General features: G+C 34.1%; 1 protein-coding gene across 2 annotated transcripts in view; it reads left to right on the top strand.

The window, feature by feature from the left end:
- LOC149258722 (bidirectional sugar transporter SWEET1b-like) overlaps positions 1-13,323 on the top strand; it is a 41,513-nt gene extending 28,190 nt beyond the window's left edge. Inside the window, exons 1-6 of one of the 2 annotated variants that reach the window (XM_089372707.1) lie at positions 10,770-10,842; positions 11,690-11,726; positions 11,865-12,081; positions 12,252-12,413; positions 12,564-12,683; positions 12,809-13,323. In XM_089372707.1, the coding sequence (XP_089228833.1) occupies positions 10,806-10,842; positions 11,690-11,726; positions 11,865-12,081; positions 12,252-12,413; positions 12,564-12,683; positions 12,809-13,111 (876 nt within the window). In that variant the 5' untranslated portion in view covers positions 10,770-10,805 and the 3' untranslated portion in view covers positions 13,112-13,323. Of the gene's footprint in view, positions 1-10,769; positions 10,843-11,689; positions 11,727-11,864; positions 12,082-12,251; positions 12,414-12,563; positions 12,684-12,808 lie in introns of those variants that run through there. The other variant, XM_089372718.1, reaches the window with a different exon arrangement.
- Positions 13,324-16,549: the final 3,226 nt, after the last annotated feature.

Below are 16,549 nucleotides of genomic sequence, written 5' to 3'. Positions count from 1 at the left end.
CATTTACACATGATTTTCCCCAAATACTTCTATTGCAAAACTGTTGTATAATCCAGATTCATTTCTAGTTTCCCAATTAATGCAATTGCTACTTCAACAACATAGACATGAATGTAACATGCACTAAAAATCAAATATGCCAATGTCGATGAGAACAAGACAATAGTAAGCATACAACATATTATTGCCCATAATGATTAAAAAATATAGTTAAAAATAAAAACACCTGGCACAAGGAAAACAAATAAGACAATGACAACACATTCATGCTAAACATTGCCATACAACTTAGAGAACAAATCACTTTCATAATGCAACCAACAAAATGACCACAATATAACCTAGACAAGTAATCATTCACCTCAGACATTTAAAAAAATGATGACATAGGGAAGCATTCCCAAGGACATCTTTTGTAATGAGCCCCTCCATCCCCTCCCTCCCAAACTAAAAGTAATTTACATCTCTTATCAATTAGCATCTCATAGAAAAATTTCTAAATTCATAGTACGAAAACAATTTAGAGCTAACTGCTGCACAATAGTAATGTATATTGTATAAACGTTTTAAGTACTCACATATTAGCTACATTTTGAGCTATAAACCTCATTACTACATGGCTGTAATGCATATTGTGTAAATTATCTGAGAACTTGTATATAGAAGGAAGGGCACATCACTGATTGGACAAAAATGCTACATGTTTTACACCTACATTCAGAATGAGTTTGTGTGCCACACTGCAAATAATCTACATAATACATAATTGTACATCTTCAAGAGAAAATATATCATGTCATTCAATTACCATAATGACCACTACACATTTTGGAGAACAAATCTTTTTGTAACGAGCTCCCCTGAAAAGAAATCGAACATGTGTTGGCAACGTGCATGGTAAAAACTGCATGATAAACACTAGAATAATGCATCTATGGACAAAATAACTATAACTAGTGTTTATAATTGTAACACTACCTTTTTAAAAATTCAAAATATGTATTTGATATTAACTAATGATGATATGCTATTCTTATATCTTATTTTGAACACTTTGCCAATGCATCATAGACAAAATAAATAGAATTAGTTGTTAGAATCATAACATTACCTTTTAAAATTTCATGATATGTTTTAAATATTAACTAATGACAATATGTTATTCATTATATATTAATTATTTATTTATGATATGTAGTAGATACTAACTAATAATAACACGATATATATGTAAACCAAACTTTTCATGCCCCAAAATTTAATAAATGAAAACTATTAATTAATTGATTAATGTGTAGTGTTATGTGGGAGGGAGGTGTGTGGAACAGGAATGTATGTAAAGGTACGAACTTTGTGGATGAAAGTTTCTATTTCTTGTTTCGGACACCTATTCTCCCAAAAAAGACACTTCATTTAATATTGGATAATAACTATTCAATTGACAAAAATGAAATCACAAATACACTTAGTATTCAGAAAACTCAACTAAAATGAGCCCACATCAACATAGTAGTGGGGACAGTTAATCGCCCACCCTTATTTCACACCTGATATATACATAACCCAAACATTTCATGCCCCAAACTTTAATAAGAAAAAACCTCTAATTAATTGATTAACATATAATTTGCAAGAATATATGCGGAGGAACGAGACATTATGGAAGAAAGTTTATGTTCCTTGCTCTGCACACCCGTTCTCCCGCACAACACTTCTTCTTCACACACATTAATAAGCCACAACTGCTATTTCATTGATTAATATGTAGTGTTATGTAGGAGGGAGATGTGAAAAATAAGTGTGAAGAGGGGGATTGTATGTGGAGGTATAAACATTGTGGAAATTTTTCTTTGTTCCTTGTTCCAGACACTTGTTTTCCCTCACAACACTTCTTCCCCATATGCATTAAAATGACTCTTCATTTAATATTAGATAATAATTATTTAATTGAAAAATGTGAAATCACAAATGCACTTAGTATTCAAGAAGCTTAAATAAAACAAACCCCACGTCCACATAGTAGTGGGGATAGTTAATTTCCCACTTTTCATGTCCCAAACTTTAATAAGCCAAAACCTTTGATTATTTCATTAATATGTAGTGTGTATAAATGTATGCGGAGGTACGATATTTGTAGAAGAAAGTTTTTGTTCCTTTCTCCACACACTCGTTTTCCTACACAACACTTATTCCTCACATGCATTAAAAAAACATTTCATTTAATATTGGATAATAAGTATTTAATTCATAAATGTGAGATAAAAAGTGCACATAGTATTCAGGAACCATGAATACCAAGATCCATTTTTTCTACTTTGATACAATTTTTAAATGATCAAAGCCATCGAACATAGTTTTGAAAACCACACATTGGATCATTGACAAAATAGATTTTCCAAAATTAATTTGTGTCCTGATATCAAATAAAACTAGCCCACGTCAACATAGTTGTGGTGACATTGAATCAACCACGTTATTTCACACTTGATATAATACACGTAAACCAAAATTTTCATACCCCAATCTTTAATAAGCCAAAATTGCTAATTAATTGATTAATATATAATGTTGTGCATGAGGGAGGTGTGCAAAAAAATGTGCAAAAGAAGAATGCATGTGGAAGTACGAAACATTTTAGAAGAAATTTTTTGTTCCTTGCTCCACGTAGTTGTTCTCGTGCACCACAATTCTTCCTCACATACATTAAAAAGACACTTCTAATATTGGAAAATAATTATTTAATTCACAAATGGACATAGTATTCGAGAACTGTGAATACCAAGGTTCGTTGTTTCTATTTCGATGCGAAATTTAAATGATCAAAAGCCTTCAAACATAATTTTGAAAACCACACATCAGATCATTAACAAAGTAGTGTTGCTACAACTCCTTTGCGTCCCCATATAAAATAAAACGAGTTTAATTGCCCACCGTTATTTCGCACTCGATATACACATAAACCAAAATTTTCATGCCCCAAACTTGAATAAGCCAAAACCACTAATTAATTGATTAATATGTATTGTTAAGATGTATCCAGTAGAAGTGTGTAAATGAGAAATGTATGCGGAGATGTAGGGCATTGCGAATGAAAGTTTTTATTGTTTGTTGTACACAACCGTTATCCCGTACAACACTTCTTTCTCCCACACATTAAAAAGATAATTCGTCTAACATTGGATATTAAGTTTTTTCTTAAAGTTAAAATAATTTCATGTCTATGGAAGAAAGTTCCCTGTGCATCCCCATTCTCCTACACATACCCCTTCTTCCACACATCCTTTATTCCACATAGCTGAAAATGAAAAAAAAAGTTTATAATGAAATAGGAAGTAAATGCACTAGGAGTCTGTTATGAAACCATCTCAAGAAAAAGATAGAAAAGATAGATCAACGCCTTAAAATTCAACCTCTTCGAGGGTGCAACCTCCTTTACATTACATAAATGAACAATTCTTGGATGATACAAATGACAAAACCTCCTTTCTATATATAGGAGTCTAAGGAGTCACAATATAACCCACCCGACCTAACAATAATAATATAAAGCCACAAAAATAACAATAGAGGGATTCTATGGGGCACAGTAATAACAATATGGGGACATAGGGGCACAACAATATTAATAAGGGGTACAACTACAATAGTAATGGGGTAATCACTAGTATTATAGGGACCCAACATGCCCCTCTCCTTCAAAAAATTGTTGTCCTCAACGCTCGAGCAGTTTTTGATGCTTCTATATAAAATTCTTATCCTCCCATGTGGAATCTTCAGCAGATAAGTTCTTCCACTTGATAAGATACACTGAAATTGATTGATTCCATAGATGTCGAGTTCTTGTTTCTGTGATTGCTTCGGGCTCCAATATAATTTTTCCTTTCTCGTCAAGTTCTGGCAATATTGTTTGAACTGGGAGCTTATCGCCTATAACCTTCTTTAAACATGAAACATGGAAAATTGGGTGCAATCGAGAAGCTGCAAGAAGCTCTAATTTGTATGCCATAGTACCAATCTTTTGCAACACCTTGTACAGACCATAATACTTTGGTGATAATTTATTATCCTTCTTAGCTTGCTTGAGGGACATTTTCTTATATGGTTGTAGCCATAGGAATGCCCAATCACCTACATCAAAACTTCTTTCACTGTGATGTTGATATTCCTGTTGTTTCATTCTATTCTACGCCAACACGAGGTTATCCTTTAAGAGTTGGAGGACTTGTTGTTGATGTTCGATGTGATGTTCCACTGCTTGAACCTTATAATTTTCTCCTAAATATGATGTGACGGATGGTGGCTGATACCCATAAAGTGCCATAAATGGGGTCATTTTTGTTGCTGTATAGAAGGAAGTGTTATACCACCATTCAGCCAAAGGCAACCATTTGACCATTGTGTTTGTTTTTCAGATACAAAGCAATGAAGATATCCTTCCAAACATTTGTTTACTATCTCAGTTTGCCCATCAAATTGAGGATGATAAGATGAGCTATGAGCTAACTGAGTACCAAGACAAGAAAATAATTCCATCCAAAAATTTCCAGTGAAAATGGGATCTCTGTCACTTACAAAAATCTTTGGGTTTCCAGGTAGCTTTTGAATTGTTTCCATAAATGCAGTAGAAACTGTACTGGCTTTAAATGGATGTGATAATGCACAAAAGTGTGCATACTTGGTAAGTCTATCAACTACCACCATGATGACACTCTTTCCCTCAGAATTGGGTAAACCTGTGATCAAATCCATTGAAACCTCCTCCCAACGTTGTCTTGGAATGGATAAAGGTTGTAATAGACTCGGTGTCTTAATTGTTTCAACTTTATTTTGTTGGCAAACCAATCATTCCGCCACAAACTTTTGAATATTTGATTTAAGGCCATCCCAAAAAAATTCCTTCTTAACCCTATGGTAAGTTTTTAAAAATCCCCAAGTGCCCTCCTGAGGGAGAAGTGTGCAATTCCATAAGAATCTTTTATTTTAGCTAGGAATTCTTACAGACGTATAAGCGATCTTTGTACCATAATGAACCATTTTTCCAGCTAAATGTATCCGACGTACTGGAATCTTGTTGTAACTTTCGAATAAGTGCCCACACTTCTTCGTCATTCTTCCACTCCTCCCTTGCTTCGTTTATCTAATCTGGTTGGATAATAGAAATGGCGCACAACAATGCTTCTACATCCTCATCCTTTCTTGAGAGTGCATCTGCCACCACATTTTGCTTCCATTTTTTGTAGATGATTTCAAAGTCATAACCCAACATCTTTGTGACCCACTTTTGTTGCTCTTCAGAGGATAATCTTTGTTCTAAAAAGTATTTAAGGCTATCATGATCCGTTTTTACCTTGAAGTGTATTACCATTAGGTAGGGTCGCCATTTCTTAAGTGCATGGAGTATTGCCAACATTTCCTTCCCATAAATAGCTTTGTGTAAAAACTTTCCCTTGATTGGATGACTTTCAAAAGCAATGGGTCTTTCATATTGCATTAAAACATCACCAATTCCATTTCCTAAAGCATCACATTCCACAATAAAGGTTTTTGTGAAGTCCGGTGTAGCTAAGACAGGTGCTTGGCACATTTCCTCTTTAAGATGTTCGAAGGCCTTTGTTGCTTCTGGAGTCCATGAAAATACATCTTTCCTCAATAGTGTTGTTAGAGGTGTTGCTATTCTCCCATAATTCTTAACAAACTTGCGATAATACCCTGTCAACCTAAGAAATCCTCCCAGATGCTTTATGGATGTCGGGATTTTCCATTCCTTAATGGCTTTAATTTTGATATGGTCTACCTTAACTCCTTCATGCGATATAATATGACCCAGATATTCCACCTCTTGTACTCCAAAGAAACATTTGGATCTTTTTGCATATAATTTTTTCTCCTCTAATAGTTGTAGCACCTTGTCAACATGTTCAACATGATCCTTCCAAGACTTGCTATAGATTACTATATCATCTAAAAATACTAACACAAATTTTCTAAGGAATGGTTTGAAAATTGAATTCATCAAACCTTGAAATGTTGAGGGTTCATTGGTAAGGCCAAAAGGCATGACCAAAAATTCATAATGACCCTCATGAGTTCTAAATTTTTTTTTCAGAATGTCTTCAGTCTTCATTATGATTTGATGATATCCTGAACGAAGATCCAACTTGGTGAAGTAAATTGATCCATGCAATTCATCTAGTAATTCATCAATGACAGGAATGGGAAACTTATCTTTAATAGTGAGCTTGTTGAGCTCCCCATAATCAGGACACATGCGCCATGATCCATCCTTCATGTGCACCAATACTACTGGAGTAGAGAAAGAACTTTGACTCGGTTGAATTATACCAGCCTCTAGAATTTCTACAATCATACGTTCAATTTCACTCTTTTTGGCATAGGGATATCTGTACGACCTGATGTTTGGAGGAACACTTCCTGGAATCAGGTGAATAACATGATCATGATCACGAATAGGTGGGAGAACTTTGGGAGTCTCAAATACCTTGGAATGATTGTCCAAGACTTTTTGGAGATCTGGAGAAATAGATGATTCCGATGTGGAAACATCTAGCGAACATAATTGTGCAATTACACCTTTTCGTTCTTTTTTTAAAAGCTTTGTCATACAGTTAGAGCTGATTATCTTTCCCGGTTTCCCTGCAATACCCCTTAATTCAACTTCCTTTCCTTCCACAGAAAATTTCATGAAAAGTTCTTGAAAATTAAAAGCTATTGTACCCAAGGATTGTAGCCATTGGACTCCTAATACAACATTAGCACCTCCCATTGGAATGGAAAGCATTAGGCTAGTCAATACATATTCTCCCATGGATAGCTTGATATTATGGCACTTTCCAGAGAAATTTATTGTTCCTCCATTTGCAACCATCACTTGACACTCTGGTGTTGGGTATAAGAAGCAATTCAATTCTTTTGCTACCTTACAATGAATAAAATTGTGGGTACTTCCTGAATCAATCAACACTATTACATTTTTCTTCTTGATTTGTCCTTCTATCTTGATGGTTTGAGGAGTGGTAATTCCAGCCAATGCATTACAAGATATGGTCGGATTCATTTGTTCTTCATCTAGGCTTTGTTCCTGGAGTATATCCTCTTCTTTTGACCTTTCTTGCTCCTTTTCTTCTTCCTCTTCACAATCTATGTAGAATAATTTCTTCTCATCACACTTATGACCTTTAGTGTATTTGCTATCACAACTGTAACAAAGCCCTTTTGCTCTTTTTTCTTCCAATTGTTGTGGTGTCAACCTTATAGGTTGTGGAATACTGGCAGCAACAACACTTCCGTCTTTATAGTTGTGAGTGGTATGCTTCCTGGTTGCCATAATTTTGCTTTCCATTTTTCTTGCTAACCTGAATGCCTTCTCTAATGAATCAGGTTCCCAAAGACGAACATCATGTTAGATATTATCCTTTAAAGACCCTATGAACACATCAATCCTATGCTCCTCTGGAATATTTTTTACCCTTATGTTCAATTTTTGGAACTTCTCAATGTGATCCATTATTGAACCCTTTTGTTTGAGACTTATCAACTGGCTAAAAAAAGTGTTGCTTTTGTATCCTCATAATATGCTACTAATTCTTCCGTAAAAATTGCCCAAGTGATAAATTGTTTACGAGAGCAAAGCCATTGATACCATACAAACTGATTTGGTTCCAAATATAAATTTGCAATACGTACCTTTTGTGTGTTTTGCACATTATTGAGATCGAAAAATTGCTCCATCCGTAATATACATGTTGCGAGATCCTTTTCATCAAACTTCCTCATATCGATTTTTGAAATATGGTGCGTCTTCGATCCAACATTAGAGTCTATGAAATCATGATTAACATTTCCTTTGTTTGCATCATGAGTTTCCTTTCCTCCCCTTTCACCATTAGTAAGTATTTCTTGTAGAAAATTTGTCAAATCTGCCTCCAAATCTATCTTCAAATCGTCAATCTTGGCTTCCACGCCCTTTATCTTAGATTCCACTCCATTTATCTTAGCTTCTATTAGCTTTTGTGAGAGTGAAATTTGTTGCACTTGGTCTTGTAATTTTGATATATCATGTAGTGTTTCTTCCTCTTCTTCATGAGTCATGCTAGAGCTTTCAGATTGCTTACTAGGTGTTTTCATTTTCTTCCCTCGTGGCATCAATTACCGATACTAATCACTATGCCCTTTGAATTCTTTCAAAATAATTTTTCAAACCAAGCATAAGCAAAAATTTAAAAAATCTACACACATTTTTTCACTTTGTAGGAGCTCGATATTGCCTCTGATGTATCTCTATAATTTCGGATCATCCAATTCTGAACTTTTGACCTATGGTAGCCCTATGTGTCCTCTTTCCAATGCCACCAGTCTGACCCCAATTGGATTCTCCAATGAAGAGTTATGCCAAATTGCCCACAATGACCTGATTATAGACTAATTCAGTAGAGCAAACTTGTACGACGTGCCACGTGTCCTTGTTTGACCTTTGGCTCTGAAAAATATATATAAGAAACTATAGTCCATCCTCTTTCTATACCTTCTTACAAAATTTCAATCTGATGCTCAGAGAGAAAGTTATGATGACTTTCCCCAGGTCACCTGTTTGGAATGTAATTTAGGAGTCTACAAAAAGACCAACTTCCTCAGATCATATCTCCACAAATATAGTGCGAAAAACTCTGAAATTCGGACCCGAGCTTCAGCGCGATGTCTTCTCAAATGGGTTGCTTTTTTAGCTTCTGAAACGTCACAAAAAAAGTTATAGCAAAAATGCCATGATGACCTGTTTGGAGCAACGAAACCTTAGAATCCAAAGCTCTGATACCAAATGTTATGAAACCAGCTCAAGAAAAAGATAGATCAACGCCTTAAAATTCAGCCTCTTCGAGGGGGAAACCTCCTTTACATTACATAAATGAACAATTCTTGGATGATACAAATGACAAAACCTCCTTTCTATATATAGGAGTCTAAGGAGTCACAATATAACCCACCCGACCTAACAATAATAATATAAAGCCACAAAAATAACAATAGAGGGATTCTATGGGGCACAATGATAACAATATGGGGACAATAGGGGCACAACAATATTAATAAGGGGTATAATTACAATAGTAATGGGGTAATCACTAGTATTATAGGGGCCCAAAAGAGTCCCTATGTTAGTGTTAGTGTGAATGACAGTGTCAAAGCACTCCCCGATGGAATTCCCCCAGCTTACATAAAAGACCTACTCACAATAGATGACCATTTACAAAATTATTTTAATTTCCATTTTAAAATGATTTGTCATACACTACCAATACCGAAATTAAATCACTCTCTATTAATGAAATTATGTCACATCAAGGCTCCTTAAGCTAATAAAAAATTATAAATAAAATTAAGAAAATATTTTTAGATTTACAAAAATGCAAATATTTAGTGTTTTCCTAAAACTTTAATTAATATTACTAAATAAATACAAAAACTCAACCGCTAATTAAAAGTCAAAAGACTTTGACCATGAAACAAATACTATAATTTATATAATCTATATTCCATAGAGAGACCAAGATTAATAGGATAGTACTTATAGCTGAATTGCTGCACACTATCAAAATATCTAGTAATGCAATTCCAATGTGTATACGACAAACAATCATTATATATGGGTCAAATAATGATTATACAATGACACAAAATCTTAGATGATATTTTAGATATGAAATCCATGACTATTTTAACCCATGATATAGCTAAAATTAAATGACTCACAAAAATTGACTGGAAAATCTGTGCAGAAAAGGGTGAAAAGGTCACTTCGTTAAATTAAACACGAACTGAAATTTCATACAAGTGAAGATGAAATAATAGAGTAAATGCTCGGCCAGAGTTGATACACACTACGTTAAACTTCTGGGTTGTAAAATCATAGAAAAGAAATCAATGATATATAAAGTTTGTCGTCGGTTCATGATAGAAGGCATATCCATTGTTTAGATTTTTATGGTCAAAAAGTACAGTTCTCAAAAAAAAAAACCAGTGCGTGACTTAAAAGTCAGAAGTGAGCAACGTTTTAGGTGGTAGGAATCATGGCGATTTATCGCAAGACAGTAGAGCAAAATGGGTCACCTAATTATTTGTAGTTTCCCAGCAAAACTCTGAATTACGTTTAGGAGGGCATGTTTGGATGATTCCTGTTTATAGATATCCCTAGGGAATGGCCTAGGTTACCATGACCTGTATCCCACAGCATCTTTCCCCTCCGTAAAATTACTCATCCCTCCTTTTGTTTCGACATACATTTTCAACGATATGACAACTGGGCGCAATTGGATTCTGTACTTGGTATCAAATCCAACTGCTTTGATGGTAACGCAACCCAATATTCTGGGTTTCTGGGTTTCCTGCCATCTGCATCCCTACCCGATTCGTCTAAGCTTAGTGACAAATCCCTTTCCGTCCATGATGGTTTATACTGAAAAAAAGAGTATGCAACTTGACCATTTGTGCGGTTTTCCTCACTGTATGCACTAAATAACTCTACAGAATTGTGAGCAGAGCGTTTCAGTACTTGGTTTGATCAGCTGGGATCCAATAATTCTGATGTGTAAAACTGCTGCTGCATGCAAATATTGCTTGACGCAGCTACAGCACCACACATGAATCCTTTTTTTTCAATTATTTTCCATGGATAATACTGTCACTGTCACTGATCACTTTAAGGTCTATAAAATGGCCTAGAGAGTTTGAGTTCTTCACCATTCACGTTGGTCGATCGATCGTTTCATAATATTTGTTTTTGTTAGGTCAACATGGCATTGTCTTCTCAGGTTGTCGTTGGAGTTATTGGTGAGTTTTTCGTTTAACTGCTCCATAATATTATGAGGGTAGGATCCTTATGACAGCGAAGTTATATTTTGTTCATAATCAAAGTTTTAAGGTCCTCTCTACCAGCTGTAAGTGCTCGAATGGACTCTGAGAAAGTGAAATGTATCCATTTTCATACAGTAGGAGAGCTGAGTGAAAAATATGCCTTATCCATAGATTTAAAAATTCAGTCTTTTTTCCATTAAACAGTACTTATAACTACTATTAGTTATTCTGTCACGTTTGATTCATGCCGGGTTGTCACGTTGGGGTTGTAGTTATATTGTGCATCCAGTTTATCAATCAGTCTTCTTTGACTCTTAAGTTTAATGATGCTTTCAAAATGTATCTTGAACTGTTTCTATGTGAAATAAAATATCTCAGAACATATTACATTTATTGTAAGATTGATTATGTTCCTCTAAGTTCATAGTAAATTTTAGAATATTGAAGGAATATAACGGGCATAAGCAAAGTCAAATAGTTGATAAATAGATTTTAGAATATTCAATAAATATAATGGCATAAGCAAAATCAAATAGTTGATAAATTGCAATAAATATAAGAAAAATGCAAAATCCAATAGCTAACTTTATTTATATATCAAATTTCCAAAATATTTTCAAATTTGGAGTAAACATAAGGATACACCATACTTCGTGATTATTCATAAAGATAGATCATAGTTTGTGATTATTCAATGCTTAATTGAATTGGGAATTTTGAGTTGAATTTGGATGATTGAGAGATAATATTTTATAAACTATTGTGTTTGGATGACAATAATTATATGTTGAAAACATGACTAAAATATGTATGGCTTGAACAGGAAATATAACTTCACTGGCCCTATACTTGTCTCCCATGTACGTATACGGTATTGTACCTTATTTTCATTTCTTAAATATTAATAACTTTTTTGGTAGAGATAATGTTAATAGCTCTTTTGGTAGAGAGTTCATTTGATTCAGTTAATTAAAGTCTACCTGCAATTTTGTTTGCAGGGCAACATTTTGGGGAATATATAAGCAAAAGTCTACCCAAGAATATTCTGGATATCCGTATGTGTTCACACTATTTAACTGTGCTCTTGGGCTACTCTATGGAAGCCCATTCGTTAAACCCCACAGTACTATGATCCTTACCATCAATGGAGCAGGCTTTCTTCTCGAAACATTTTATCTCATGTCCTTTCTCACTTTTGCTTCCCGAAAGAAGAAGGTAACTCAACTTGTCTATCCACCTATCTTAACTCTTTTGATATTAACCTCAAATATAGGTTTACAGAAGAAATGAAGATATTAATGATCAGATGTTGGACTGATGCTTCTATATATGCAACACTGTGATTTGAATTTCTGCTCATTGTTTTGTCATGAATGCTCTTCCAGGTGATGACAGTAAGGCTGAGCTGTGGTATGATAATGGCCTTCGTCATGGAAGCTGCAATTACCATATTTGTGCTGCATACTTACCATTTAAGACAGGTGGTAGTAGGCTGTGTGGGTGTCATTTTGTCCATTGTCATGTATGCTTCGCCATTATCTGTTTTGGTATGTTAATTCTTCTTCTACCATGTTATGCTTCTAATACATGTATGTTATACCGGTTTAGAATTTTAGAATTAGACATGTATTATTCTTCTAATACACTTCCTCCTGCTGAAAAATTTATGTTGTGTTTTCTTTGTGTATGTTTTGCAGAAAGTTGTGATTAGAACTAAAAGCGTAGAGTGCATGCCATTCTTACTGTCTCTATTCAACTTCATAAATGCACTAGCATGGGTTGCATACGCTGTAGTCACTCGGGATCTCTTCATTGGTGTAAGTTTCTTTATTTCCTTCTGCACCTTATGTTAACTCCTATATCATAAGCCTTTCATTACAGAAATTCTCCTCTTCTGATAATGATTATTATCTTTTTAATTTCTTTCCTTTTCACTTTGCAGGTTCCCAGTGGTATTGGTTCTCTTCTGGGAATGGTCCAGCTCGCTGTGTATTTCATTTACAGAAAGTCAAGGCTAATTGTATCACCTGCGTCTACCAACGAACTTTCTCATACCAAACAAATAGACATGAATGCAGTGGATCTTTTAGTTCACAAACAAATAGACCTGAATGCAGTGGATGTAACGGTTAAGAAACAAATAGACCTGAATGCAGTGGATGTAAAGGTTCAGAAAATAGAAGTTGAGAAATCAAGTTTTGCCATAGTAATATCAGTAGATCCGACCATTGCAGATCTGGGTTAAAGTATATTGAGTCTGGTTTCTAAGATAGGGGTCTAAGATGCATTTAATTCTCCATGGACCCGTTTGGATTTGAATAATTCAAATCCAGAAACTATGCATGACGCATGCAGAATGGTGGTTGGTCGTCCTTCACGAGGGATCCGCCGTTTCGCTACTTATGGTATTTACTGAGATTGGAGTAAAAGTGAATGGAGGCTAAGCCTCCTTCCACTATGTCGTGTCTTTTTAAATATTGATAAGATGTATAAAATTTCATTGTCATGGCAACTTGCGACCATGGTCTATCGCTATTGCTTGAATGATGGTTTACTGCTTCTGAAATAAAACCGTATTATTAGAAAATAGTTTTAATCACGGCATCATTGTCAAATTACAGTTTTTAACAAATTTAACACCTACAATGTCAACATCTACGCTAAAACGTAGTAAGGACATTGCTTCAGAAAGATAAAGAGACTACATATATTTCACAAAATATTAAAATAATGGTATCCTTGGGTGGTAAAGGTGACAGGAGTGAAGTGGCAGGCAGAGAGATATTTAGTAGTGGAGCACATTAGGCAGTGAGATATATATGGGGATACATATGGGGCAGACTAGAAGCCACTTTTAGAATAATGCGTAAATTTTCAATTCATGTGTATCATCATATGTGTGGCAGTTTTCATGTGTAAGCCACTTTTAGAATAATGAGATAATTTTCAATTCTTGTGTTTCGTATGTTTGGCCGTTTATACATGTATGTAAGATATTTTCGAAGAGTTTGGAAGCATTTCTGCTTCTTGGTTTGACAATGATATCTAAAATAATTTTTAAATTAATAATTTAACTTATTTTATAGATAATATTTAAAATATATTAATTTTTTAGTTAGCTCATATTTTTTATTCACTTTTATGTAATTGATTTTGTTTAAAATTTATATATTTTATTAATTAAAAATTAATTAATAAGTTAAGACCCTTGCTGCAAAGTTCCTGGCTGCAAAGTTGAGACCCTTGGTTGGGAAGACTGAGTCCTTTGTAAAAGACTCAGCTTCTTTTATTGAGGATCTTAAGAGGATTAAACTTGAGCCCGAGGACATTCTGGTGAGTTTCGACGTGGTCTCTCTTTATTCTTGTATTCCTATCAATGAGGCCATGAAGGTTATTAATAAGCTAACTGACCCGATACGGCTAAGTTAGTTGAGCTTTGCCTTACCTCTACCTTTTTCAGCTTCGAGGGAGAATTCTATGAGCAGACTTGCGGAGTTGCCATGGGCTCCCCCTTGTCCCCTGTCGTCGCTAATGTCTTCATGGAGGAGTTTGAGTCTAAGGCTTTGGCCTCCTCTCGTCTTTTACCGAAGCTTTGGAAAAGATTCGTTGATGACACAGGTGTTGTCTGGTCTCATGGTCCTGACGAGCTGGATCGTTTCTTTAGTCACCTCAATAACCAATCCGCAGCCATTAAATTCACGATGGAAAAAGAAGATAATGGTTGTCTTCCGTTCTTGGATGTTCTCATCTCTAAGAAGGTGGATGGTTCCTTTTCTCATCAGGTGTTTAGAAAGAAGACGCATACTGAGCAATACTTGCATGCTTCTTCACATCATTTCCCTGCTCAGAAGTTAGGGGTTCTTAGCACGCTTGCCACCCGTGTTGTTAGAATTTCGGATGAGGAGAGCCTGGAAACGGAAAAGGCTCATCTCCTAGATGTCTTTGAGAAGAATGGTTACAATAGGCACCTCGGTCAAAGAGCCTTCCTCAGGGCCAAGAAGGAGCCTTCAATCCGAAGGGTTCCTAAAGATCATATCATGGGTGTGAACCTTCCTTACATCTAGGGGACCACGGACAGGATTGCGAGGATTCTAAGGAAGTAGGATGTGCCCGCAACTTTTAGACCTCTCAATACTATCCGTGGCTCCCTCAGGTCGGTGAAAGACCCGATTGACCCTAAGGACATGAAGGGCGTCTATGTCATTCCCTGTTCCTGTGGGACCCCTTATATTGGTGAGACTGGTCGCTCTATCAATCAACGGATTAGCGAGCATTCGGCTGACTTAAGACATGGTAGGACCAAGTCCTTAGCCCTGGCTGAACATGCGGGGAAGACTATGCATCATGTATGTATAGAGGAGGCTCAAGTCATTGCCAAAGTTGCGCAGTTTCACCATCGTAAGTTTAGAGAGGCCCTGGAGATTGAGAAAAGGCCGAAAAATCTTAATAGGGATGATGGCTGGAAGATTAGCAGCTGTTGGGTCCCAGCCTTGTCTTCCTAGCCTCCTCTTTCCCCCTTTGTTAGGTCTTAGGGTTTCTGTCTTCCCCTCCTTAAGTTTCGTTTTTGGCGGATTAGTCCTAGTATTATGGAGTGTTTGATTCATTATTAAGTTATTTCGAGCTAAATATTGTATCCCGTTTCTGATACTATTGGGTATATTATTATTAGATGAGATTTTTTGTTTCCATAATTTCAATTAGTTATGCTTATATTTAATTCTACTATACCTTTAACTAATGTCTAAAAAACCCTTTTAAACCTTATAAGTAATAATATATTGACCTAATGTCATAATTTTATTGGAATAACAGATTATTGAATAAATATTGATTATTTAATATAAATTATTAATTTAATTATGAGAAGAGATCTAGTTTACCAAATTAAGAAAGTATTATGAATAAATATTTGATATAACAATAATATTAGTTATACTACTAGAATAATAATGATTTAACATGAACACTATTTGTTTGTTTTTAATAATAGTGGAATTATAAATTATTAAGTAAATATAGATTTTTTAATAATCATATATTATTGTATATAACCTATTATTTTAATTTCGAATGACCATTATAATTAAATAATAAATAATATTCATATATTTTTTAAAGAACAAATAGAGAAGGTCTAACTTACCATTGGACCATTAAGTAATTATATAAACATACAATTACCTAAGAGTAATAGTAATTTAATACCATTTAAATAATATTAGAATAATAATAATTAATAATGATATATTTAAAATAATATATTATATTTTATATTTAAAATAATAATTTAGTATTTTAACCCTAAATTATTATTTAAAATAATAAATTATTATTTTAAATAATAAATAATAATTTATTATTATTTATTATTATAATTTATTAATTATAATGACCATTATAATTAAATAATAAATAATATTGATATATTTTTTAAAGAACAAATAGAGAAGGTCTAACTTACCATTGGACCATTAAGTAATTATATAAACATACAATTACCTAAGAGTAATAGTAATTTAATACCATTTAAATAATATTAGAATAATAATAATTAATAATGATATATTTAAAATAATATATTATATTTTTATTATTTAAAATAATAATCTAGTATTATTAATTTAACCCTAAATTATTATTTAAAATAATAAATTATTATTTTAAATAATAAATAATAATGATA

Source organism: Pinus tabuliformis, chromosome 6 (genome assembly GCF_031772625.1).
Source record: "Pinus tabuliformis cultivar Carrire ecotype Pingquan chromosome 6, CPIR1, whole genome shotgun sequence".
NCBI classification, from domain to species: domain Eukaryota; kingdom Viridiplantae; phylum Streptophyta; class Pinopsida; order Pinales; family Pinaceae; genus Pinus; species Pinus tabuliformis.
Note: the sequence above shows the minus strand (reverse complement) of the source record. Positions and strands in the feature narration are given on the sequence as shown.